Source organism: Camelus dromedarius, chromosome X (genome assembly GCF_036321535.1).
Source record: "Camelus dromedarius isolate mCamDro1 chromosome X, mCamDro1.pat, whole genome shotgun sequence".
Classification (NCBI taxonomy): Eukaryota; Metazoa; Chordata; class Mammalia; order Artiodactyla; family Camelidae; genus Camelus; species Camelus dromedarius.
The window spans coordinates 14052565-14079630 of NC_087472.1; the positions used below are offsets into that span (position 1 = coordinate 14052565).

Genomic DNA, 27066 nt, shown 5'->3' on the forward strand with positions numbered 1-27066 from the left:
ATTCATTTCCCTCTCCTCCTATCCAAGTGGCTCAAAATAAGAAAATTTGAGGAAAAAGTGAATATTACAATTAAGTAGCATTTTTCTAACCAAGTGCTTTCCCCGAGTGGGATACTGTCCAGTGTAAACAATGAACTGCAACTCAAATGGGGGAAAATGTGGGTGATTCCTGGTCTGTTAACCACTCAGTCCAGCACACCACTGCGCTCGTCACCCGGCGTGTGACCACGCAGCAGGCAGGCTTGTGTGGCAGAGGGGTGGACACAGCACGCCAAGTCACAAAGGGCCATCCCCTCCAGACCGACCGCGCGCAGAAGGCCGCACTCAGATCCCTGAGCCCGGGGACCACTCGTGGGCCCGGTGGTCGCTCGTGGTCACATGAAGCACAAAACGCCCCGTCTCCCCATCGATTGGGCCTTCTGACCACATTTAGGCTGCTTCTGGAGCATCCCCGGTGCCTGTCCTGCCGGCCCACTGGTCCCATCCGTCCCTGCCCAGGGAGGGCGTAGGGTCACACTCCCCGCGAAAGGCCAGAGGGTAAAGGAAGGAACCTAGAGAGCTCGGCAGACTGTCAGTGTCCCATCACAAGATGGTCAGGTCCTGTTCCTGAAACGTCCCGTCAGTATGCGGACGGTCCCTAAAAACGGACTGTGACCTCCCCGCTCGTCCATTTCAGGGCACAGTGGCTTCTCTCTGGGAGGTCCCCTCTCTCATCTGCTTCTGTGGACCTAGGAACCTAATGCAACACAAGATGACAGTTCTGGTTTTCAAAGTCATCTGGAAGGTGTCAGAAATTTGTCTAATTTAGTCACAGTTATAGCCTCTGGATTTATATATCCAAGAATAATACCGGGATTTGGTACAATTTAAAAACCCAAGGTTGGGTGTGTCATAAATATGTCACCTTTGAAATACACTTCCCTATTCCGTCATTTAATTAGTAAATAAAATGGGGAATTACTTCACCAGTTAACACACGTTCAAGGTCCACAGGAATAAGGGGTACAGCTGACTAGTCTGCCTGCACCCAGGGACCGGGGATGTTGGCCAATGACCACAACCTTGGGCATGTGGGGCCATGTTTGTAAAATGGCTCCGGCGGGGGGGTGGTTTCCCAGCTCTTGAACACCTGGGAACAAGGAAGACACTGCGTATTGATTCCTCAAAGCAGGACATTCCACTGCAGCACATTTGTTTTTTAAAGCAACAAAAGAGAAATTTCCCAAAGTATTCCCATTGTTTATACATCGACACTCAATTACAAGTTTTCGAAAATAATTCTTCCAAAAGACTGCTGCTGATAATTACTCCGTCCCTTAATCTGACAGCTGGGAGATGGGGCAAAGTGCCTGGTTGCTAAGAAAGGACTGTTACTCAGGCAGCGGGCAACAGGGCCACAGCGACATTCCTGGCTGCGGAGCCGAGAGGGGCAGCAGGCTGACTCCGGAGAACTGGGCTCTGTGGGGAAACTGGCCTCCCTTCAGTCCTTCGGCTCCTGTCCTGAGGAGTCTTATCCATGGCCAAAGGGCTTCCTCAATGTCAGGTTATAAAACAAGTGGTAATGATGGTCTAGAGTCTGAACTTTGCCCCCCTTTCTGATAAGAACAATTAAGAACCTATGTCTCATATCAAAAGGATCACCGCTTCAGGAAGACTAAAAACATGGTTCAGAAAAGAAGATGTGGTTATGTCAGTATGGAATTTCATTAGTTCTAAATCTTCCTCCTTCCAGCTCAACATTCGACTGACCTTTTCTAAACACTTTAAATTCAGCTTAAAGCACTGTCAAGATGAAGACTTGTATCTTACAAATAACACAAAAAAATTCCTAACAGCAACAAAGAAAACCTCTTTCCTCTCACACAGTCTTTCACAGTTTCATACGATGTCCTGGAAAATGTACAACACAGTAATATATTTAAATATTAAAAAAAAAGCCACTCAAACTGCTGATTTTATTTGAGGTAAGGATAATCTTTTGTCTGAGAAACGGCATTAGAAGAAGGCAAAGACAGAACAGAGACAAGCTGTGACTTATTTACTATTTAGACAAGACGAAAATCATTTCACCAAAATTATCGTTTCGACAAAGGATGGATTCACTGCCTCAATAAAACTGTGCTTGACAGAAGATAAAGAACAGAAGCTTTTACCTGAGTGTCTATGGGAAGCCATGGCTCAGAGACCAAGTTCAGGAGCAGCACCTAGTATCAATCTTCCCTCGACCCCAGCTGATAAGGCTGTGGCTCAGTTGTGAACATACATTTAAGGGGAAGCGGCTAACACAAAAATAACCGAGAGCAGATGGCCCACCCCTCCCCAGAGATCACAACCTTAATCCCACTAGAAAATTCTTAACCATTTTAGGTGATCCCAGGGAGAAGAATAGGACCCAGTAAAAATACCAAACACTACATATAAATACCTGTGGGGCTACTCAGCATCCAAATTAGCTCGAGAGCCAGAGAGGCCACATAGAAAGTGATCCCTGTACCGGAATAAAATTTGGACTCAGCTCTGGCATACCTTAACGCTGAGCCACCCTCATTAGTCCACTTTATATGCCTCAAGAGCTTGCATTCGGTCCGCTGAAGAATTCGTTTTTTGTGCTGCGAATGATAAAAGTAACTATAAGAGAGACTTACGTTACCAGAGTAATTAAAAGGGAGGAGACTCTATGAACGTAGAGCTGGAGAGCATGATCTCTGTGTTCCTGGGTCTGTACCAGAGATTAGCAGAATACTGGAAAGAGCCTTTCCAGCCTCACATCTCCCGGAGGCAGAGGGAGCAGGGCAGGACAGAGAGACAGACGCGCGCTGCCTATTATGTCCGGGGAGATGCTCTGTCCCACAAACACAAGCTCTTGCTTTTCACTGTCAGGGTCAATAAAAGTAAAAACATCCACAAAACCATGGCGACCTGGCCTGTGGTCACAGCTCAACCGGCCATCCGATGGCTGGAGGCTGGTAGTCAGGACAGAGCTTTGGGAAAGGGCCCTCCAGCCCTGCTCCATCCCTCTCCGGCCTCCTCGCTGGCCCTGTGCCCTCCAGATGCCCCCACCTTGGGGTCCCCCAGCAATTCCCGCAGCACAGAGCCTCCATGGTCGCTCCTCTGCTCCTTTCAAGGCTCTGCCCAAGCACTTTCTCAGCACAACCATGCTCCCTGGCCCCACCCTCTCTACCCTCTTCCCAACTGGTTCCCCACAATAACTATTTGCTGAAAACATGAATTAAAAAGATGCAAAAAGCGTGACTGAAGCCTCATAAAACCGAAACACAATTCCACCTGGAACCCTAAAATGGCTCCACCATTGAACTGCAAGGGAAGTAGATGGCCTTGACTCTGGGTCAGGCAGCAGGCTGGGAACCTCACTACCGCTGTCTTGTCTAGCGCGCATCGCTGGTTCCAGGCCTGTTCCCGCATCTTCCCCAGCAGCCTGCGGCCCAGGGCTGGGCTTCACTCATCCTCCTACTCACAGCAGCCAGCAGGGAAGCAATACATGCTTCATGGATGGATTCATGGATGGATGGATGGATGGATGAAAGTTTCAAGATTCTTGTGCTCTTCAAACGTTTAATGAGAAGTCATTCTAAAAGAGAGCTGAAACTGTTAGTAACTTCTAGTTCGCTGGGAAATGACATAACAATGAAAGGCAGGATGTCACCAGCAGATTTATGAGATGTTAATGTCAAAAAAAAAGAGAAAAGCCTGGGAAAAGAAAGGAAATGGCACTGTGCTCGCCCCTTGCCTCCCCGGTCTCTTTCTTATCTAGGCTGGCTGCACTACGCAGGGAGATTGGCCCACTTGAACAATGCTGCACCCCTAAAGCAAACTTAAACTTTTCACCCAGAGGAAATGCTTTTACTTTATGAAATGATTAACCTTTACAAACCCTAAGTTTTGGATTTTAGTGAGGTATATTTTTAGGTAGAGCTAAGGTATTTTTAAACGCCCCTCCTGCTCTCCTCCAGGAAGTCAATCCTGGTTTCCTGCCACACATCAGGAGGTGGCCTCTTGGAACAAGGAGAGTAGTTTCTTAGCTGGCTGACCACTTGCGAAGTTAGCCAAAAAACCTAAATCTATTTTGCCTGGAACACACAGGAAAACACAAAAACTAGCCAATTACTTTCTGACCATTAATTAACGAGTCAACTCCGACAAGTGAGTGTGAGCTGGGAGCATTTATCCCACAATTCATACTGACTAGGTTAACCCTGCCTTCCTAGAAACTTCGTGAGGCAGAACCACTGCCTGCTCTGACATGTGTCCCTACTGCCCCTGTCCTCGAGTCACAAAACTGCATCTTTCACAAAACCGAAACAGAGATAGGCCCTTTGTGAGGTGACAAAAATCAATTTCTAAGTCAGAAGAGCTGATAGGTTTGTTGTGTCTTCAATCAGTGCTTCCGAAACCTTGACGGTTACTTAGCAGACACGGAAACAGTCACTGGTTTCATCAGCATCTGAGCCACCTTCGTTACACACTAACAGTACGACGTGTGATAACGTCCTTAATAATCACTGCACTGTTGACACGGCGCCTTTACATACTACCGGTGGGGCTGGCTGGTGTTTGATGAACAAATCTCTTCAGCGTCTGAAGGCCATGTTTCAGGCCTTCCAGCCTCTCCCACTCTAGTCAACATGAGGAGGATTCTTCAGTGAGTGCTGGGCATCAAAATGCCTAAGCTCCTTCCTGCATGCACACTTCTGAGAACCGTTCACTTCAGAGGTTATCTACACACTCTTGTCTTCCAACTATTCTGCACCAGACCTACCTTTGGCTCCACCTGTAGATGATACCACCTCCCCATCCACTCCTTTATTTTGTAAGATGAGTACAGTTTTGCTGGTCACAAAGAGTAAGAGACGGGGGGAGGGTGTAGCTCAGTGGGAGAGCATAGGCCCAGCACGCACAAGATCCTGGGTTCAGTCCCCAGCGCCTCCATTAAATAAGAAATAAAAGACAGTCCTTCCTTCGCAGTCTACCCAGATCAATATACAAGTGAGTCCCGTGCAAGCCACAGCACGGTAGGTGGAGGCTACCAGACAGGTACAAAGTGGTATCGAGCTCTGTCACAGGCAGAGAGCATATCAGACAAGACCTGATGGCTGGGATGACAGGTGACCTGGTCCCTGAAGAATGAGGAAGATGGTGGCACACAGAGGAGGGGAGAGGGATTCCAAGAAAAGGTACCAGGTGAGCAAAGGTCTGAGAACAGAGCCGCTCCAGAGGCAGGACGGTGCGGGGGGTGGCGTGGGCTGAGGAAGCCACTCTGCGGTCGGTGCAGGGGAGGCTGAGGGCGGCCCGGCTCTCACAGGAGGGGAGTCCGCTGGACGGGAACCGCGCTGGGCTGGCTGAGACGGCGGGGCCACTGGCTGGATGAGAGCAACCAGGACAGTGGGCCCAGAGCAGAAAGGAGAGATGGAAGGGACACTGCAGGGCAGGGTAGCACGGAAAGATGGCTCAGACGGATGCAAGGGGAAGGGGCTGTGATCCCTCTGAGGTGGTGATTCTGGGTGGTCAGGGAAGTAATGGGGGGCTGGGGAGGCAGAGATGGTGCGGGAAAGAGGAGTACTGTTATCTCCCACTTTATAACCAGGTTCTTCTGGGATGTCAGTAGCTAAGTCCCTTTAATGGGATCCCAGTTGTCAAGCCTCGAGAGAAACAGGGCTGATGGTGAGGTTGTGGTGGAATCACGTTCACCGGGATTCCTGCCCTGCAGTCGAACCTCAGAATCCCAACCTCAGAAACACCCCTGGAGGATCACCGTTCCAAAGTTCAAAGTGGTACAACCTTAGGGTCAAACACGGCAAATTCAGTGACCCAGCTAGCCCACAGCTTGGGAGCTCCACGCTCACAGCTTGGCTCGGGGTCACCCTTCTTTACTGTAGTTTTCTTTTACTGAAGAAATCTGAAAACAGCCTCAGATCACTCCTGGCCATTCGTCACGGACGGAGGCAAGAGGCTGGGGACAACCTGGAGCGGAGTCTTTGTGGCTGTATCAGCGGTTTCATCTTCATTTTTCTTTTACACCTTCTTCTTCTTCTCCTCATGCCTAACTACTAAGAAACTGATACACTGCAAGCGTTTTCTCAGCGTAACTTTGTCAGGCTACCGTCCCTCCACCAACAATCTGAGGGATTCCAACCGTGAGATTAAGCCACCCGGTCATGCACCATGGTTGGTGTGATTCAATGTTGAGCCCTCTGGAGTATTTCTTGTCCTATGTGCTCCTGCCAGAAAAAGCCTAGTGCAACTTCAGCCATCTCATGTTCCTGTCAATCTTTAGGGTGGGAAGAGTACTTTTTCTTACTGACAAGCCATATTTTGCAAAGTCACTGCTGAAGTGTCACCATGCAGGGCACACCGGTCAATGACTAAAACAAGCCTCACCCTCCCCAACCACATGAGGGCCGATTTTCTTATGTGAGATCCAAATAAAAGCAAACCTGGAATTCTTCCCCCTGCAAAGGGTCTCTGAATTTCAGAGGGAAGGAAAGGGTGGTTATGAAAGGGGAAGACCTGTTACAAATGAGAGAAAATACATGAAACAGAAGATCCTGAGAACAGCCAAGTGCCTTGAAGATGCTAATTCAGTCCAGTGAAGACCTGTGAGTTTCACAATTCACCAGGGCTGAAAAAGTTTCCTTGTGATACTCGGAGATTAAGCATTTAAACATGTGCCATGGCCTCTGCCATTTGCTTTTTGAAAATGTCACTCCATGATTAGTAACAGTTTTCAATTCTCCTGTCCCCAGAGTCTGCCCCTTCCTGTACTGCCACTAGACTCTCACCAAGATGGAGGAACCACCCCAGCAGATGTTTCTGTGGGTTTCTAACCAGAAATCACCATCAGGACAACACTGAACAAGTGGCTTTCAAAGTAAGCAACTATCATGACCTCAAATTTAAAGTATATATCTGAAATGATACTTAAAAGAGAGACTAAAGAGAAAATGATACAAGAAAGAAACAAATCAGAAAGACTTTTGGAAGGAAATATGTAGGACAAATATCAGATTAGATGAAAATGAATGTTTCATGAAACTGAGCTCACAGGGATAAATCTTTGTCATATTTTAGGTGTTAAAATTCTCTTCCAGTCTATTTCTACCACCCACTTGTGATATATCTGTTTTATTTCCATGTTGCCATGTGCTGTGACTCAAAACACCCTCTCAATCATGCTAAGTCCTGGCATTCACCAAGCCCACCTGTTATGGGCATTTCAAGCTTGACAGCTAAACATTCCATGACCCCCACAACAAGGAGAGGACAGCGAACCAAATAACCCGCCATCTCCTGATTCTTAACGCTGCTACCTGGGACCAACCGCCTTGGCCAGAGATGTGACCATGATACCTCACGAGCCCCACTTCTGGGTGTGAGATCTCAATTAGTAACATGTATTCTGTCTTCACCTGTCAAAGGACTGGAATTACTACATTACCTTGGTATGCACTGGCGTTTTCAACTCCAAAACAGGAGAGAGCCCCAGAATTCGGGGTACAGGTTGGAAACACACGAGTGGTTCTGTGGGGTTGGTCACAGTGCACAGAAGTGGCAGGGGGGCACAGGAGGAGGAAAGACACCAAGCCGTGACCTGGGTGTCAGCTGGAAAGCCCCGATTTCTGTCAGGCAGTAGAGCTGACTGTTGCGTGGCAGGGGCAACTGGCCTTCTGGGGGACTGAAGGGATGTTAGGTGAAAGCCTCACTCGGTCGGTCCCCATCTGCCCAGTCCCCCCCGAGGGCCATGACTGGTCTGCCTGAGCCACGTCTCAACCCGGATGTGAAGCGGGTGGACCCAGGAGGGTGGGTCCACGGAGACTCAGACCTAAGACAGCAAACACGAAGAACTTTCTGTGGAAAGAGCCGTTCTGTTTGCGAAGACAGGCAGTGTTATGGGAAAATTCAGTGGCCAGAGCAGAGTAAAGGCCAGTGTGACCCTGTCGTGTGTGGCTGGCTGCCAGGTGACAGCCCCGAAGGGGAGCTCGTGTTCCCTGTCAGTCCGAGCGTGGGGAGACAGAGCACAACAGCAGGGTCTCCACCTTCGCAAAGACTTGAGAACATCCAGTCCTACCGCCTCCTCTCAGATGGGGAGGCCGAGGCCCAGAGACGGGGATGACCTCCTCATGGAACCAGCAGCTCGGTGCCCAGTCGCGCTGCACAGCCTGCAGTGTATGCGAATTGGGGCTCCGGCCCCTTGACTTTTGGTCCTTACTGACAGGGGCTGGGCGCTGGGTCCCAGCCGGGGAGACTGAGGGGCGGCCGCACGCTCTGTGGATGAACCACCTTGTAGGTTCTCCCGCTACAGCGAGGCCTTCGGGAAGCAGCCCTGATGTGGAGCCAAGGGCCCGGCTACTGGGGGAACAAAGGGGCCCCCGGAAACGAGCCGTGGCCTTCGGAGCTTGGGAGGCCGAGCAGCAGGTTCACACACAGAACGACGGGGACGCGGAGCCCGCGAGCACAGCCCAGGCAGGAGTCTGCGGCTGGAGTGGCAGAAGCCACTGAAGGTCATGCGCTCGGGAAGACTGCATCACATTTACCTCAAACCCCAACACTTCGGGTTCGCTTTCCAGCAGTGTGATAATCTAAGAGAAGAAATGTGCGAGTGGAAACAAGACCAGGTTGTCTAAGGTATGGAAAACCAAACAAAGCACTGGTGATGGCTCTACTGCATTCGTGGAATTCAGATGAAATGCTTTAGACTGGGCCATAACTATTTGTGAAGGCTTCCACGAAAGAAACTCAAGTCTTAATTTTATATGAGACTATATTAACAACTAAAATTGTTCTAAGACAAATAACATGGAATTTGCCCTGAGTTTAACACGGGATTATCTATTTTATAAAGTTCCAAGGGACACAGCAGAGCGGCTAAGGGCATGGTCTCTGGAGCCAGGATGTCCAGAATGAAATCCTGCCACCACCACTTACTGGTTGTGACCAAGCAAATCTTACTTCTCTATGACTCAATTGGCTCATCTCGAAAATGGAGGTAACAAAAGTACCTACCTGAACAGGGCTGTCATGAGAAACACAGTGGTAAGTACTTGCAACAGTAAGCACAATGTATGATTATTTATTCAACTACATTCTAAGAATGCAGATGTCCCAAGCAGCAGATTCCTGCAAAAGAGGAATTTAGCTTCAAGTTTACTACCAATTCACAGGGGACATGTGGAAAAGAGATAAGAGCCCAGCTGCAAGGATTATGGGCCTGGGAACAACTGGGGCAGCAGAGAGCAATTCTGAGAGTCCCAGGGACTCAGAGGAACCCGCCTCCAGCAGCAGGACAGCCCAGAGGGGAGGGCCGTACACCCCACCTCGGTCTGTACTGTCTACCCAACCCTGACCAAAGACATACTGTGCTCAAACTCTGATGCTCACCCTGAGATGGGGTCGGCTCACAGCACTTGGAGTTGGGAAGACTGGCAGGAGACTGTTATCTGACTGGCCCATGGACGGGCCAGATGCTATGACAGCAGGTGTCCTGCTGCACAACAGTCCGCAACGGCCCAGCTCCTGTGAACACTCAGTGAGCGACCAGGGGGAGAGGCTGCCCTGTCGGGTCCACCGATCTCACCCCAGAGCTGCAGAGCTAACCCCCTAGTATTAGGAAGGGCTCCTTAAACCCTGTGACTTGGCGTGACCCAGGAGAACACCAGGAAAGGAATGGGGAAGCTCACTGGCTCATCGGGGAGGCAGAACAGGGGCAGGGGCTGCGCTGACATCAGCTGTGAGGAGACCAAGGGCAGACTGGTCCAAAAGATTTGGAGGTTCTTTCGAAAACTCCCGTAACCTTCACTCCTCGTGACAGGGACTGGGGAAGACCTGTCGCCACAATAGCTCAATCCTTTGTTCAGTTATTTTACTTAAAATTCTGTCAGTCAGGGCTTCATTTGGGTAAAAACATTCCCCTACAAAACAAAAAGATCACTGGCGGGTGTCAGTGAAAGGAGCTAAAGGGTACAAAGTCCTCCGGTGTTATCAGCGATATCACGTCAAACGTCTTACAAGGAAATATTTCTTAGGTGGAAACTTAAGAAAGTTGTTCCTTGTTTTGTATGTTCACAGTCATTCTTAAAGTTTCCATGTTCATGACTTCACCAAGTTGTTTTTTGTTCTATTTATTTACATACAATTTACACAACATAAAAATCACCCTTTTAAAATGTACACTTTGGTGGGTTTTAGTATATTCATAAATTTGTGCAACCATTACCCTTATCAAATTCCAGAACATTTTTAATCATTCAAAAACAGACCCCATTGCCATGAGCAGTCACTCCCGATTCCCTGTTCCTCAGCCCCTGGCAACCACTAATCTACCTTCTGTCTCTGTGGATTTGCCTATTCTGGACATTTTGTGGCTGGTTTCTTTCATTTAGTGTGTTTTCAAGATTTACGCACGTTGCAGATGTGTGAGGACTTCATTCCTTTTCACAGCTAAATGATATTCCACCATATGGACACACCACGACCTGCTCATTCATTCACCAGCTGATGGACATGAATTGTTTCTACCTGTTAGCTATTATGAATGCTGCTTCTGTGAAAATCCTTTTTTGCATCTGGATTTATTTTATTTTAAAAATATCTATTTTTGAAAAAGTATAGAAGAGTACATAGTGAAAAGTGCCCCCCCGTCCATCCCCAGGCACCTGTTTCCCCTTCTTCATCAGTAGCCAATGGTACTGGTATCATCTTATGTTTCCAGAGATACTGGGCATATGAAAAATAGGAAGCTTTGTACATTTTTTTTTCTTTTTCCCTCTTTTAAAACATCATGGTGAGAAACTATACAAACTCTTCTACACTTTGCCTTCTCAATTTAATGTATTTTCTAGAATTTTCCCTGCTACTACACAAAGAGCCTCCACTTCGTAACATGTACATAGTATTCAACTGTGTAGATAAACCACAATTTACAGCTCCTCACCAATAGACATTTAGGTTGTTTCCACTCTGTTACTGCAAACAATGCTATAAGAAATACATAAAGTTTAAAGTGATGGAATGAATTGGTTAAATAAAAGTAATCCATGAGTTCAATCAGACAGCCTTCTTCTCACACCCAGCAAGGGTCAGCTGCACTGAAGAACCAGGAAAGCGAGACAGAAAAAGGAGAAGGATGAAGGGATCTCCAGTGGATCAAGCGGCAGTCAGCAAAGCTTACTGAAATGGCAGATTATTTCTGCTCCCGCAGAGAAGATGCCATCTGGAAATTCCATGCCAACTATGCTAAGGTTACCCTCAGCTAATAAGCCACCCAGACAGGAAGTGGCTTTTGATTCCAAGTCTGGGGCTCTTTGCACCAAACCACAATGCCTGGCCAGTGAGTTACAAAACAATAAACTGAGTCAGACTTCAGTGCCAGGCAGGCCCGCGATGCCTCTCGGAGGGAAGGAGGCACCCGGTGTCCTCACGTCATCGGGCTGGGAGGCTATAAAGTACACATGGTGCTTGACTCTCAGATGTTCACGTTCTCTTCTTTATCTACTTACAAAAAATGAAAAGTGGCTTCTCAGCCTAGGATTATAATGGGGCAACCCGAGCTGGGCACAAGGCCACGTGGCTGCCGCAGACCCGGTCCCCCGTCTGACCTTAACCCGCACCTGGAGGCACACCGCCACCTCCCTCGTTGTGGGAGTCCGTCAGGGGGCTTTCAACTCCATCCGCGTCCGAGCTTTAAACGAAGCCTGGAAGTTTTCCTCCTTTAAAGCAGAAGAGTAGCTTGATGTCTGTCATCTCAAAAGTCAAGTCTTTTCTGAAATGCCCACTCGTTTTTTAAAGGTCGCAAAACTAACTGAAGCCAGGGAATGCATGCTCCATTTGTCACTGACCTACCAACTTAGATTATCACACCCTGTTTCTCTGGACAAACAAGAAAAAGAAATGTCACTCGCGCCCCTACCCCAATCTCACAGGGAACGTTTTTGAAAGTAACTGTTCAGGCTTCAGGAAGAGCGGCTAATGTTTATGAACCAGCGTAATACATGCAAAACACTAAAAAGTGTGTCAATGGGGGTTTTTGTTAGATGTTGAAGCAGGGCTCCTCTGTCACTGTGCTGTGACCACTCAGCCTGGAGGGCCAGGAGTATTAAACGCCACAAAACCGAATTAATGCGAATTCACCTCAAACTGTCTATTCATTTAATGTCCCAAATAAATGCTAAGTAAAAGCTATGCAAATCATCACACCGAACAAGGAAACGTACAGAGAAGAGACTGATTCAGGAACTGTGAAACAGGACATTGAATTCGGAAAGCTTTAGCAAATGCAAAACCAATTACAAGTTAACTATGTGAAAATAAATGGAGACAACAGTATAAAAGTTATAAGACAACAGTATAAAAGTTCTGCATTATTTAATGAAAAGAACAGTGAACTTTTTGTTGGCTTCTTTGTTTTGTAACTCAAGGGATGAGCCATAGACGTGGAATCAAAAACCCCACATAGATTGTCTGCCTCTGTTGACCTGTTCATGGGCCAAGTTCGTTTTTCTTCCACATCAATAAAACGGGGATTTGAATACCTGTCCTGCTTTCCCTATAGAATTGTTTTAGGAACCGAATCAAATCATATGTGTCCAAGAACTGTATGAACTAAAAAGTAATACCAAAATAAAGGCTCTGTAGAAGAAATACGTGTGTGTGTGTATATATATATATATAAATCATATATATATATAAATCATATATATATATATAAATCAGGCTTTGTACCTAAGTAGATAGTGTCTTCAAATTTTTCAAGTGGATTTCATTTTTCACATGATCTAACAAAATTTTCACAATAAACACAAACACATTTATACACCACACACTGAAAAATCTAGTAGCAGATCATGGCAAAAACAATGACAGTTGCTACGCCACAGAATGTCCTTCCCTCATGTTAAGCCTAAATTTCCAAGGAAACAGAATTTAGAAAATAGTCCCATGGGTATTTTAGCTTTACTTGGGGTCTAGCTATTTAATCCTCTTGATATTTAGCTAATATTTCATTCTTTGCAAGGGCACAAGTAGCTGGGAACAAATGTATAACAAGCAAGCTCCACATAATCTTGGTTCTTTGCTTTGATCTAAAAATCAAAAGCATACTCCTCTGCCTATTTGTAGAGGGTAATTTTAGTTGCTTTAAGAAACTGACGTGGTTTATCCTTCATTCCTTACAAAGAGAGTAACTTGGAAAGCTCTCAACAACAGAAAAAAATAAGCCAAGGTTAGTTAGAAGAATTTTTTCCAGAAAAATTAAATAAAACAAGGAGCACTTTTTATTCCTGTTGTCTAAAGGGCTAGAGATTTAGTAACAACTTGAAGAAGTGAGTTAATCCCTTTGTAACACAGCCAAGACAGGGTTTATTTTCCTACTGTTATGATGGTAACTTAGACCACACAGGACAACAATATCAAATATCAATTCCCTCCAGAGTGGTAACTTTCTAAATGTAGTAATTAGTAATTTGTCAAGATTATCATTCAACATACAAATAATTTCTACACAGTAATTTGAACCTCAATGCCTCCTACATCGAGTCCTCAAATGCTATCAAATACAAACCAGGTACTGTTTTCATGAAATAAGACTGCAGGTGTTATAGATGGATAAACTGAGACGTTAAAAATATTAAGTGTCTTGCCGTAAGAGTGGGGGCAAGGTCAAACTAAGAATAGAAGTTCACACTGTCACCTGTCCTAATCGTAAATCCAGAAAACTTTCCATCTTCCTGCTAGCAATAGGTACATAGTCTAATCAATTTCTATGTGTTTTAAACATACGTTTTGCAGTAAGAAAGTGACCCTTCTAAACTCATCTGTGGAAATACCATTTACTTAAGGGTGGTACCGTTCACACGAACGACAGAATATAAAGTATTCATATACAAAACAACCGTTTTCAAATTAAAAAATCAGATTAATGTTACAATTCAAAAACTTCACCTATAATGGAAACTAGGTGTAGTTTTCAACGTCTGTATTATACTATAGATGGTACATCCGTTTTATTATCTGTGCTTACAAAACCATCACAGAACAAGTCAGCCACCTTCCGAGATCAAAGAGCGAGTCCGTAGTAGAGGAATCAAAACCTTTGCAACCTAATGGTCTCTTCCAAGACCAAAGGACATTTTCATTCTACAGTGCCAAGGGCTTTTTATGGGTTTTAAAGAGTAGTGTGTCTGTCCAAGGGCGTTGCTTAACTTTTTACAACTCCCTACACATAACTGTTTAAGTTCATGTTCTACTGACATGTTTAAAATATATCTAATCACCCAGTTCTTCACCCATATCCTCCACCCAATCCCTGCCCCAAAGATTTTCTATACTAACTTTTTGTTCTTAAACATTAAATTTTCTTGAAGGTCCAGAGATTGGGAACACAGCAGAGATCTTCTACCCAAGCAACAGCAGCTGGCATTGAAGTGGAAACTATAGGATTATCCCCTACAGGGAGTGGAGAAAAACTGTTTGGAAATGCTTTTCACAGAGCTCCTGCCAGCTAACTCAAGAGTGAGAGCGAACACTTCCAGAAGGAAATATATCCAGCCAACCCCCTGGGCCAAGGGCGAGTGTCTGGACACGATTCTGGGGGCTGAGGATAAAGGGAACGACAACACAGCTTTGCAGGAACTTAGGGAGTGCTTTCTGCATCAACAGGGGCAAAAGCTGCGCTCTAAGATCCTTCATCTCCACAGGGTCTCACTGCTCCAACTGTACCAAGAGGGTTTTTTAAATTTTTAAGTAATTTGCACTTAATACCTTGACACAAGGGTTTGGGATGGAATCCATGGTAGACCAATTTAGTTCTCAGTTAACTGCTCTTCTGTCTTACAAATGTAATAGATTTTGTCGGAGTGACCAACACTTGATGTATTTTGTAACACTTTTCAAGATGATGCTGCCTCTCCGTAAGAGCTGGAAGTTATCTGGTTCCTGTCTCAACGATGAAAACAAAATTTACAAGTATACCCCCCCCCCACATCAGGAATCAGCAATGCCTGAGTCACGAAAAAGTTCAGATTTAAAAATACGCCAGTATTCTTTCCCAACTCAATGCCAGAATTCCAGAAAATCTGCTACTTTTAAAGTAAGACTCCTAAACTTTTTCCCCAGTAAAAAGCATTTGTATCTTCTTTCACAGGACTCTATGCCAATTTAGGCACATCTGTGCAATGTTTAAAAAGCCAGACTCAAAGTGTGTAAAATATATGAAATTATTTAACTGGTGAAATCTATCACATGTACTTTGAAATGCCTCCCCCCAAAATATGTCTTTTAATTTTATTTATTTTATTTTTAATTGAAGTATTGTCAGTTTACAATGGTATGTCAGTTTCTGGTGTATAGCACAATGCTTCAGTCATACATATACACACATATATTCGTTTTCATATTCTTTTTCATTATAAGCTACTACAAGATATTGAATATAGTTCCCTGTGCTATACAGGACAAACTTGTTGTTTATCTATTTTATATATAGTAGTTAGTATCTGCTAATCTCAAACTCTAATTAATTTATCCCTCCATCCTCCTCTTTCTCCTTTGGTAACCATAAGTTTAATTTCTATGTCTGTGAGTCTGTTTCTGTTTTGTAAATAAATTCATTTGCCTTTTTAAAGATTGCACATGTAAGTAACAGCATATGGTATTTTTCTTTCTCTTTATGGCTTACTTCACTTAGAATGACATTCTCCAGGGACATCCATGTTGCTGCAAATGGCGTTATGTTGTCGTTTTTATGGCTGAATATACCACTTCTTCTTTATAGAGTCATCTGTCGATGGACATTTAGGCTGTTTCCATGTCTTGGCTATTGTAAATAGTGCTGCTATGAACATTGGGGTGCAGGTGTCATTTTGAAGTAGGGTTCCTTCTGGATCTACGCCCAGGAGCAGGATGACTGGGTTGTATGGTAAGTCTATTCCTAGTCTTTTGAGGAATCTCCATACTGTTTTCCATGGTGGCTGCACCAAACTGCATTCCCACCAACAGTGTAGGAGGGTTCCCCTTTCTCCACACCCTCTCCAGCACTGATTGTGGACTTTTGAATGATGCTTCCCCAAAGAATGTGGATTGATGGATAGATAGAGGGACAGCTAAATATGTGATCAAACAAGCAGAGTCAAATGTTAATGGCAGACTCTAGGTGCCGAGCATGCAGGTGTTCATGATAAAACCATTTCAACTTTGAAAATCTTCCTAAAAAAATGTTAGGAGAAAATAAAATATAGATAAGCAAACATTTTCAAAATCAACTGCAGCTCTAGATAAGCAGGTCCTGGCTTAGACTACAGGCACAGGATGTGGTACAATTCAGAGTGAAGGGATCAAAGTGAGTACCACGGCCTCTGAGAAAGAAACTGGCCAGAGCCACTGTACAGCCTTTCCGACAACCTCCTGAGGAACTGCACCACTGCCCCCGTACGTGTGCAGACTCACACGGAGCAGTGTGAGCTATGGGCCAAGAGAGAGCCCTTTGGAAGGTTCCCTAATCCATTCCCACAGCCCCACCTGAGGGCCTCCTGATGACCTTTCCCCTTTTATGGTTGTTTCAAGTTGAAAGCATATACTCATCTGTTTCCAGAGTCCTAAAGGTACCAGAAAAAAAGAATCTAAATATAACAGATGGGTAAGTGCTCATGGTAACTGGAAACCAAAACGTAACTTCAGCTTTCACAGGTCAATGCCTTAACACCATGGCTTTAGTGTAATGGTCTCACTGAAGACCTTTTGTCTTTATTCCCACAACAGAAATATTATCCTGGCCTTGATGGATGGCAGATAAGTGTTATTCAAAATTTTATTTTAAGTTGACCTCAATAACCTTTACTTGAAGTCAATCAGTAAGTGTTCTACAGTATGTTAAAATTTATTACAAAAGCCAGTTGAGTACATCTGTTGTATTTTATTAGTGTTTGTCAAATAGTTCAATACACTTTTAAAAAATCTAATTCTAATGTTAGTGAAACCTCTGAAGTATTTCTGTGAGTTCTAGGGTTTCACGGACTAGAATGTGAAAATCAATATTGGTAATGTTGATGTTTATTAAATCCATAACCCTTACGTAATATAAACAGCCTCTACACCCTCTCCAGGCTCACTGTGTAAGTAGTGGTATCAAGCTGGCAACTTTCAGATTCTGAATCTCTTTCTCCATCTCTTATAGTATCTAACTGGAACATTTTGCCCCACTGTCTTCAGCCCCAACTCTCCAGTTTTATTCATACAAACAAAGACACTCAACTCTATTTCCTAGGCTGGCCTTTCAAGTTTCAACAATACACAGAATGTGACCGTGTAATTCAGGAAAAAAGGGGCAGTGATCTAAAGTGTTTGTACACTTGCTGGTCATTAGAAACAAAAACTCTGGCGAGTCTTAAAATGGAGCTTATTTCACATTCGACTTACCATCTTTTCTCAGGACAGACTCTTAGCAAATCTGTTAGCAGGTCTAAAAATGTCAAAACCGAAACCACATACTGATATGCATGCTCAAGTGTTTACAGTGCATGGATGTCAGCAGCTTACTGTGACATGCATCCAAGAAATGAAGACAGACTAACAGACAGAGGGCTATGTGGTAAAGGAAATTTAGTGAGATGTTTAATTGTAGAACCGGGGTGCTGGGGAACGAGTATTCACTGTATAACTTCAATTCTTCTGCCTGCCTGAAAACTTCATAATTAAATGTTGGAAAAATATGATGCCATACTATAAGGTATGGGGTAGGAGGGGCTGTTCTATTTGAGAATATGCCCCCGTGATGTCAGGAATACTGATATTACAGGAACGGGTCGGTGGGGGGGCGGGGGTGAGCAAACGAAGATCCTGAGACTGTCCTATGTAATACCACAGTAATGCTATGGTTTGTACTTGATAAAATGTCTCTCATTCAATTCATTGTATCTCTAGCAAAAGCCTACAGCATAAATAATAAATGATATGGAGGACACCACAGAAAACATCAGTAATTCTTGTTTCCAAGGAGCTTCCTGGAGAAGCAGAGTACAATTTAGGACAGTGACCCCAACCAAATCTCCGGCTCAATTTGTGCCTTCGATTGTCCCAGTAACAAAACTGGAGAACAGCCCACAGGGGACCAAAGGAGTTGGGTCAAGATCCTGTGTCAAATCTACGAGGACTGACAATACAGAGGACATAGCTGGGAACATAAAGGATGGGCTAAAAACAATGGAACGTGCTGCACTGCTTCCAGGTTCAGACCCATCACATGAGCAGCATGCCAAGGGTGGAACTCATCCTCTCCAGTCAGTGAGCACTCGAACCACTTTAGTGAGCGAAAGACACTACGGACTGTGAGTCCCTTAACTACGCACACTCACAACTAAGTACACAAATTCCTCACCAGAATCCACAGAAAAAAGTCTACTAGTTTTGAGAAACATTTGGAATATCTTAACTAAATTATTAATTCATAGCCCTGAAGAAGGTATAAAAATGTTCATATCACACACACACACATCACATGGTTTAAGAGATGTCCACAGACCTGCAAAGACCACAAATGCTCAGCAAACTACCTAAGGACCACTGCTTTCCTACTTAGGTGAGGAACTGTTACAGAAACTAACTGTTCACCCAATAAATGCATGTCCTTCAGTGAGAGATGCTATACAAAGCGTGAGGCTTACCTGGCTGACAGGATAGGAAAACGAGGCTACTCTTCTAAATACATTTTTATATACTTCATCCTTTTAAAATTTAAATTGATTTGATCCCTAGAGCTGTTTGAACAAAACTCAAATATTCACAATTAAAGATATGAGGAAATAAATTATAACTATTGGTAGCACAGTTCTCCACGCTGGGTTTGCAACGCACAAGGCTGATATGATGATAAGGATGATGACAATGGTAATAAAGAGGGTCAAGTACCGCTCTCCCTCAAGCACTGATGAGGGCTTCATACCTTACCGTTTTGATTTCTGTAACAGCTCTGACCTCAGCTATGCTTACGTACTGACACAATAAAACTTGTATGATTTAGCTATGACCTTAATCTCACAGAGTTTCGAAGTTCTCAGTTGTAAAAGGCACGAGCAAGGTCTGCAACCCAGAACTGAAAGAGTACCCAACATGCGTCCTATTAATAGACAAGGTGACAATGGAGAAAGTCTTAAAACAACTTCCACATCCACTGAGTTTTATGATGTTAAAAAAATCTTAATAAAAATATTAAGGATTCACAAGTTCCTATTGGACTGGAACTGAACTTGATGACAAACCTGAACACTAATATTATTAAGAAATAAGGGTATAAGGTCATTTCAGTTGCTTCCATTGTCTCAGCCGTTGTACAATCCTTTAGTTAATCATTTGTTTTGGTTTTAAAAGAAAATTCACAAATGTGAGCTTGTTTGTGGAGAAGATGGAAGGACCTGCAAATAGAGAAACTAGGAGAAACTAACACAGTATACCCTAGCCTTAAATAAAGTAGACCACTGACTTTATTTTGGATATATTATTAAATTTTCTAAAACTGGACTATCCCTGTAAGTCTCACAGAATCATATGGAAGAGGATAAAACGTTTTAAAGGATCGTTTAAACCAACTGAAGTTCAAAATGGTTTGGCTCTAGCTACCTGAGAGGTCAGACATCCATGTCTTCATTTCCCAACAATTGCACGTGGACAGAACACTAGGCTTGAATTCCTACGTCCAAATCTAATTTCTTCCATGGGAATCCCAGTCAAACCTAACCTTTGCCATGTGGACTTCCATGGCACAGTAATATATTTGAAGTCTGAAATATAGTTCAAATATTTCTTTCTATCCAAACTTAGAATACTGGAATGGATAAAGGAGACTTTTTTAATTAAAAAATTATAATATCCAATCAATGTTCCCATTGATTTAATACTCTTAGAAAACACTCTCTTATAACAAGTTCTCACAGACAAGTTCATTCACATTAACTAAACCATGCTTTATTTTCACTGAAAAGAAAATTATTTCCTGAGGCCACTGGTAATGCTGCATGTGTGTGTATGCGTGTTTCACAAGCATGTGCGCACGTTTATCTGAAAGACTTCTCAGCTTTCTCCACAAGTGCTACATCAACTCTGATCGAAGATAGCTTAAGAATCGAAGACTTTGCAGATACCACTTTTCAAGAGTCCAATTAGGACCCTTTCTCTAAGTGAGGCAGTTTCCCTCTTAATGTGAAAACGAATTCCTTCTGTATCAGAGGCTGGGAAAGTTGGGAGATGTACCAGAGGTCAAAGTTAAGTCCATTAAATCCCAGCCCCGGATTTAGTCACCATAGAGACAGGGGAGATAAATAAACCAGCAACCTTAACAAACGGACTGCACCTTTGCCAGACATCTCTCTGACTTACCATTATTTTTACGTTAAGTATCTTTCAGTCCAAACATAACTGACGATGAAGACTACAAAACCAAACAGAACTAGGCCCAAAAGAAATAGGAACGCTCATGCCGGCAAAGGGCAGGCAAAGAGTCAAGAGCCACCCCAACCCCCCCGCCCCGGTAATGTGCTCTCTGTTCCCCTTGAAAAGCGATTGCAACACGAAGCTGCAGAGGCAATGACATATGGGGAAAATATGTGGCGCTACGGCCAGAGGAAACCATGTCAAACAAGAAAAACAGACATGAAGTAAGTGACCCAATTAAAGGAGAGAAGTATACAGAGAGCAGGGAACCAAGCACATCTGAGCCGGGACACAGGGAAAGTGGGGAGTGGGCGGGGGGTCACGGAAAGCTCTGACACAGACATCACACTTTGTCCTGTGGGACACCAAGATGCCTCCCCACCAATCACCGGAAACGGAAGAAGAAAGGAAAATGGGGGCTTGGAATGGTGGGGCCGAGCCAGCAAGAAGGAGCTACGGCATCCGATGTCCACGTCTAGGCTCGGCGCAGGCATCTTGTGGTGTCTCACTATAGTTACTAAACACCTACTGTGTCACCCTCGGAACATCGCTGCTTGCAACGTGGAGTTGATTTAAGTGGCTAAAAGCTAAGCCACTCAACCTCTAAAATGTACAAACCACAGGATGACAACAACACGAGTAAAGCCTCAAACACAGGGCTACTTACATCTGCCCAGGTGCCTTCTAGTTCCTGTCCGTGTGTACCTGTCACCTTACAAGCTTCTAATCACAGCACATGTATACAGTTCTGCATCCTGCACGTTTCAGTAAGGCTGTATCATACAAATTCTTTCATACTGCTCTGTAGGCGTCAAAATTATGATTCTGAACAGATTCATGGAATTCCACTACATAGATGCAGCAAAATTACTTAACCAAAACTATCTGTTGAACAAATGAACCATTTCTCTAATGCTGGATATTTAAATTCTAATTTTTTGTCCTTACAAATAACAACTGTGATGAATTCCCATAACACAGCTTTTTTCTTTTCTTAGAACTTGTTTCTTAGAACATATTTCCCCAGATAGGATTACTGGATCAAGTGTGACTTGATGCCATCTACTGCCAAACAATGTTCCAAAAGGCTTTTCACCAAGTTACAACGCTACCAGCAATGAGTGTTTATTGGTTCCAAGGTAACCGTCTTAGCATCGGGTTTTCTTTTTGTTTTTGTTGATTTAATAGATGAAAAATACACCTCACTGCTGTTTCAAGAAGCTTGTCTCTGCATACCAGTGAGGCCAAACATTTTCCCATACATTTATTTACCCCGTGATACAATGTGAACGTTTCCACCTGTCTACCTACTGGAGAACTCATTCTGCCAACAGTTATGGACCATCTACCATCTGCCAGGCTTTCCAACCTATATGAGCTCTGTGCATAATACAGAAACTAATGATCTTGTCAAATTCACCACAAACTTATCCTGGCATGTTTTCCTTTTCATCATTTTTTCCCCCAGCTCTACTGAGGGATAATTACAAAACTCGTAGATATTTAAGGTATACAATGTGATGGCTTGACACAAATAGACACAGTGAAACGACTGCTGCAGTCAAGTTAACACATCCATCATCTTGCAGCGACCTTTTTTGCATCTGGTGAGAACACTTAAGATCTACTCTTAGCAAATTTTTATATATTTTACTGTTGATCTCCTCTTCCTTTCTGACTTGTTCTATCGTTTTATAGTTTATAAGGTTATCATATTTCCAGGAATTTGATAATTATCTTATTTTCTGTGGTCTTGGAAGTTTTCCACGAGTCTCACAAATATATCCTATAATTATATCCTATAATTATAAAATGTAAAATTTAAATTTGGGCTTTAACATATCTAGCTTTTTTCTTAGCAGCACTTAACACAAGATTTAAAAATAAAGTTGGACTTGTCTTTTTATACACACTGTGTTGTATTAAAAATAATGGATTTTAAGTTACCCCCACTACAGCTAGGAGTGATGTCAGGTTTATCAATGAAGACTCATCCCCAATTAGCCTGCTTATGATCTCCTTCTATTTCTCAGGTCAGAGGAAAAGATATTTAGACCCATCACTGCATGACTGCTTTTTCTTAGGACTACTTCAGGTTAAGAGTCCCCTTATCACTCAGAGGTGAGTCCTCAGAGTAGCAGAGGTATAAACTGGTGCTTGCTGGAACTGCAGAATCTCGGGCCTGACCCCAGACCTACTGCATCAGAATCTACACATTGAAGGCTGAGAAGCACTGACGGAGACCCCAGGACTCCTCCAACCTCTGCTGATGCTCCTTCTCTGAACCAGGCACCATCAGAAGGTGCCCCTCCCTTCAGATGTTTACCCTCAACCCTTTTAAGGCACCCCCTCAAAATGAACAGCATCCAGCATCATGCACCTGAAAATTCACACGCTGATATTTTGAGAGGAAAGATGGCTCTAACCCTGCAGTTGCAATTTCATCTAGACAAGGGGCTGAAAACGCACATGCACATGAGAGCCCAGCAGGTCTTACAATGAGTAATGGCACCCGACCCTTGCCCTTAGTGTCAAGGAGATAACAGAGAGTGGTGGAGACTGCGGCAAGTTTCAGAGTTCATGTTCTATCTTTAGCTATCTTTAGCAGCTATTTGACTCCAGCCTCGTGTTGCCCAACAGGAATGCAGGCTCAACGCTGCTAGATCTTCTGATATTTCAAGAGGAGCTAAAAATCTAGATTTTTTTAAAAAGTGAAATCTCTCAAATTTTAAATGCTGGCAATTCACTCAAAATTTTAAAAGAACACCCCTGTGTGCCAGATCCAGCCCACCAGCTTGAGACCTTGGCTCTGGACTGATGATTTCCAAACTCTTTAAGCCTGTGTGACCCATCTGTGCTGATTTCCACGCTTTCTCCTAGTGTACCAAGAAGAGAGGTCACATCAATATGAATGGTGCAAATCAAATCACTATGGCTACTGCATTTCAAAATTCTGTTTTGTGAATATTAGAAACTGCCAAGTCAACAATGAAAGTGACCATATGTCAATGATACAGATATTTCCTAGATGTGAAGTAAATGTTTCATTAATTAACAATATTGTCACTACTACAGAAACACTTAAGAGTACCCAGCTCAACGATGCATTAAGAATTATGCTGTGTTCAAGTTTCTGTTCCAAAGAATTCCATCCCTGAAGGGTAGCCAAATGGAATCATTTCAAGTTCATGAATTATAAAGTTTACCTGTGATAAATGTTGTACTAAACCTAAAATGGGACACATTTTCATTTAAAAAAAATTCTCATGTGGAAACTGCAAAGTCTGTCTTCCCGAACTATCCAATTTTTCCAAATAAACTTCTAAAAAATGGAGTGTGAAATATACAGTTTACATCTGTTTTCATCTTGCAGGCATTTGGATCCCAGGCCCAGCCGCAGCCCTGAAATGACGGCATCCTTTATCATCTGCACGTGCTCACTCAGAGGTGGCATAATTCACAGGCCCAAGGAGCGGGCTGGACACAGGGACCTCGATTTGCACCCCTGAACTCATATTGGTCTACTCAATACTGGGTAATTTAATTAAAAAAGGAAAATCAACTTTAAGTTTCCTCATCTGCAAAAGGGAAAACAGTTTAGGGATGTCCTACACTTGAAGAATACCAGACCAAAATGCATCGCTAGTTTTGTTTTGCTCACTCCTACATTCCTGACCTAGTGTATAGCAGAGTTGAATGAATGAATGAATGAATAAATGAAAGAAAGGAAGAAAGATCACAAGACACAACTGCATTGTGACTCTGGAACTCTTTTACACCAATCCCATATATTTCTGTCATGGTGAAACAGAACTTAATAGATTCTATTTCATTAACTCACCTGAGAAACTCACTGATCTAGAAGAAAACCCAAAGATGCTAAGTTTTGGTCAAATTAAAGACGTCATTCGTGATTTGTGATAATCGTAATATCACAAAACCACTTTAATTAAAATATTCCACTTTAAGAATACAATCTTGTACACACAGTTTCTATCAAAGTGTTCTGCAGACAAAATCTGTCACGGTTGCAGATTGCTGTGGAATTACTAAGGGCAAACAACACATGGGAGTGGACAAGTTTCACCTGGCCAGCATTTCCAACTCAGGGGATGGGAGGATGTTTTTTTACCTTTCTGTATGTGGTCTTAAACAATCTAGTCTCTGTTTCCTTGGAAAATAAAAGTAAGAGCTGTGAAAGGGCACAGAGCTAAAAATCTCTGCTCTTTAGATGGAGCATGGCTTTTTGATTGCCCTAGGGTTCCCCAGAGGAGGAGAGAGTCACAGCCTCCTCCTTGAGCCAAGCAGCTCTGGTTTAGTGTCTCTACTGGGGTCAGACTTGAGGCTTTATTTAAAGACAGGCTTTTATCATCAGAAAACAAAGTCTGAAAACAATCCTAATTTTAGGTAAAAGCTGTGGATGGGAGCAATGCCAGGGCTTAAACCGGAACATGGAAGAGATGACTGAGGCTGGCAGCTGAGAGAAACTGCTGAAGCTTTTATCACAGGGCCAGTTTAAAGCCCCAGGACCCGGGAAGGAATGCCGACCACCACTGTAATTGATGAAACGTATCAAATTCAGATTAAACACTTCTAAAAAGCTGCCCTTTTTTCATTTTTTAGGGTTTAATATATTTAGGTATTTGAATATATATATTTCAAAATCCCTGAAGAGTTCCGCATCAAGTAGATGCAACAAAGGCACCTCTCACCACCTGTGAGCATCAACCCTAACCGAAACAGAAGGCCCCGCCCGGAATGTGCGGAGGGACTGCGTATGGAGCGGGGCGAGGTGCAGGGGAGGCAGACATGCAGCAACCTTCTGATGGATGAAACTGGAAATCTCTCATAAGCACGTGGAGATCCAGGCCCAGAGAGCAGAAAGGCTGCGGCCCTTACATTGTGCTCCTGGAGGAACGACCTTGGAGAGTCCCTCCTTCCACTATTTTCAAAGATGAATGTCCCCCATCTCTCAAGAGAGAGAAATCAGTAACTTGGAATCATCACAGAGCATCCATAAGTCGCCGAGGCTAAAGGAAAGAGGCCAGAGGATGCCCGTCCAGGGCATGTTACGTGGAAAGCCTCGCCCATCCCGCTGCTCACACCCACAGGGCGGCACTGGGAACTTCAGTCCTCCTCAGAAAAAGATCTCCTGGCCCACGTTACTGAAACCCAATGGAAACGCTCAAGGTGAGCAGACTGTGAGGTGGCAGCCCCACACCTCGGCTCGTGTCACCCTGAGGCTCAAGATCCCCGATGGCCGGTGGCCGCAGACTGACTGGGTCAGCCTAGTGCCACCTCCCCTCCCTTCTCCTCCCTCCGCCCACGCGGCTCTCCTGCTCCCTACTGCCCGTGCCGGGGTTTTCAAGCAGACATTCTGACCACGCTGCTGTGCTTGGCACACTTTTCATGCCCCCAAATTAAGAGCAAATGTGAGGTTTTCTCCCTGGAAGAGGCGTTCCCCAGAGAGCTAATATGTAGGGTAAGCTGTGATATTGGTTGGGTCAATTAAAATGAACCTGCTTATTAAGTCGACTGTACAGTGTCAACCTGGACACCACAAACCAGAAGGCTGGAGGTCAGTGTCGGAATTCGTGGAAATTAGAAAGACTCACCTCACACTGGATGTGTGGAGAATGGGATACTCAGTGAGGGCTGGACACAGTTGACAACACAGCCTCTGACGTGCCTACGTGAAGAAAAAAGGAGAATCAAGAGACAAAGTTACTTTTTCAGAAGAGAGTTAGATATTCTAAAAAAAAAAAGTCAATTTCCTTTGAAATGGCTCAAGGTAACACATTCTACTTTGTATTTACAACCCTTAAAGTTAAAGGAAAACTGCCAAGGTGTTCTGCATATTTCCCCAAATGTCTGTTTATCATATAACATTCGCCCAGCAGTGGATCCGGCCCCTCATTATCAAGCTGTATTAGTTCAAACACTCAGCATTGTTAGCAGGGTGAGCTCATGGCCTATTTCAGTTTTAAATTAACATTTGGCAATCACCCGGGTAATCAAAACAAATGACTCAGTCGTTTAGAATAGATTTATTAGTTGAGACTTTTTTCCCCCCTCTTTTAACATCTTTAGAATATTTTGCCACAAGAGGGCTCAGATCCAGACAGAATGTAGAGCACAAGTCACCAGAGTAATATTTAGAGGTGTTGCTATGGAGATGAGGTGCCTTGCGACTGCTGAAGTTATCTCCAATCAACAACAGGATTAGGATGCAGGCTCATCCCCTCGTGGATGGTTCAGCATGACTAGGAAACAGGTGTGCCTTGTGCTTTTCCCATCGCTGCCGACACAAAGACAGTACACCTGACACACCGCCCTCCCTGCACCCACGAGGCCTCCCCACGAGGCCTCCCTACAGGCATGCTGACATCATCACCCTCCCCGCCCCTAATTATTCAGAAAGGACTGGCTAGGGCTAGGGAGAAAGGAAGTGTGATCATGGCACCATCCCCAATGTGTCAAATCCTGAAACTCACACCAAAGGCACTTTTATATCAACTGTGAAATGTACACGAGCAAATGAAATCTGAGAAAAAGACAGCTCCCTGAGAAGAGGGCCCCGTCTGCTCTGTTCACTGCTCTGGTCCCATGGCCAGAACAGTGCCTGCCACACAGGAGGCG

At 44.1% G+C, this 27066-nt stretch overlaps 1 protein-coding gene across 6 annotated transcripts in view; it reads right to left on the minus strand.

The window, feature by feature from the left end:
* FHL1 (four and a half LIM domains 1) overlaps positions 1–27066 on the minus strand; it is a 55347-nt gene that overhangs the window by 8997 nt on the left and 19284 nt on the right. For 4 of the 6 annotated variants that reach the window (XM_031445304.2, XM_064482585.1, XM_064482584.1 and 1 more), the window contains exon 2: positions 26043–26116. Coding sequence is in view for 2 of the 6 variants with exons in the window: in XM_031445300.2 (XP_031301160.1) it covers positions 2154–2175 (22 nt within the window). In the remaining 4 variants the exon portion in view is untranslated. Of the gene's footprint in view, positions 1–2153; positions 2264–26042; positions 26117–27066 lie in introns of those variants that run through there. The other 2 variants (XM_031445300.2, XM_031445303.2) reach the window with 2 other exon arrangements.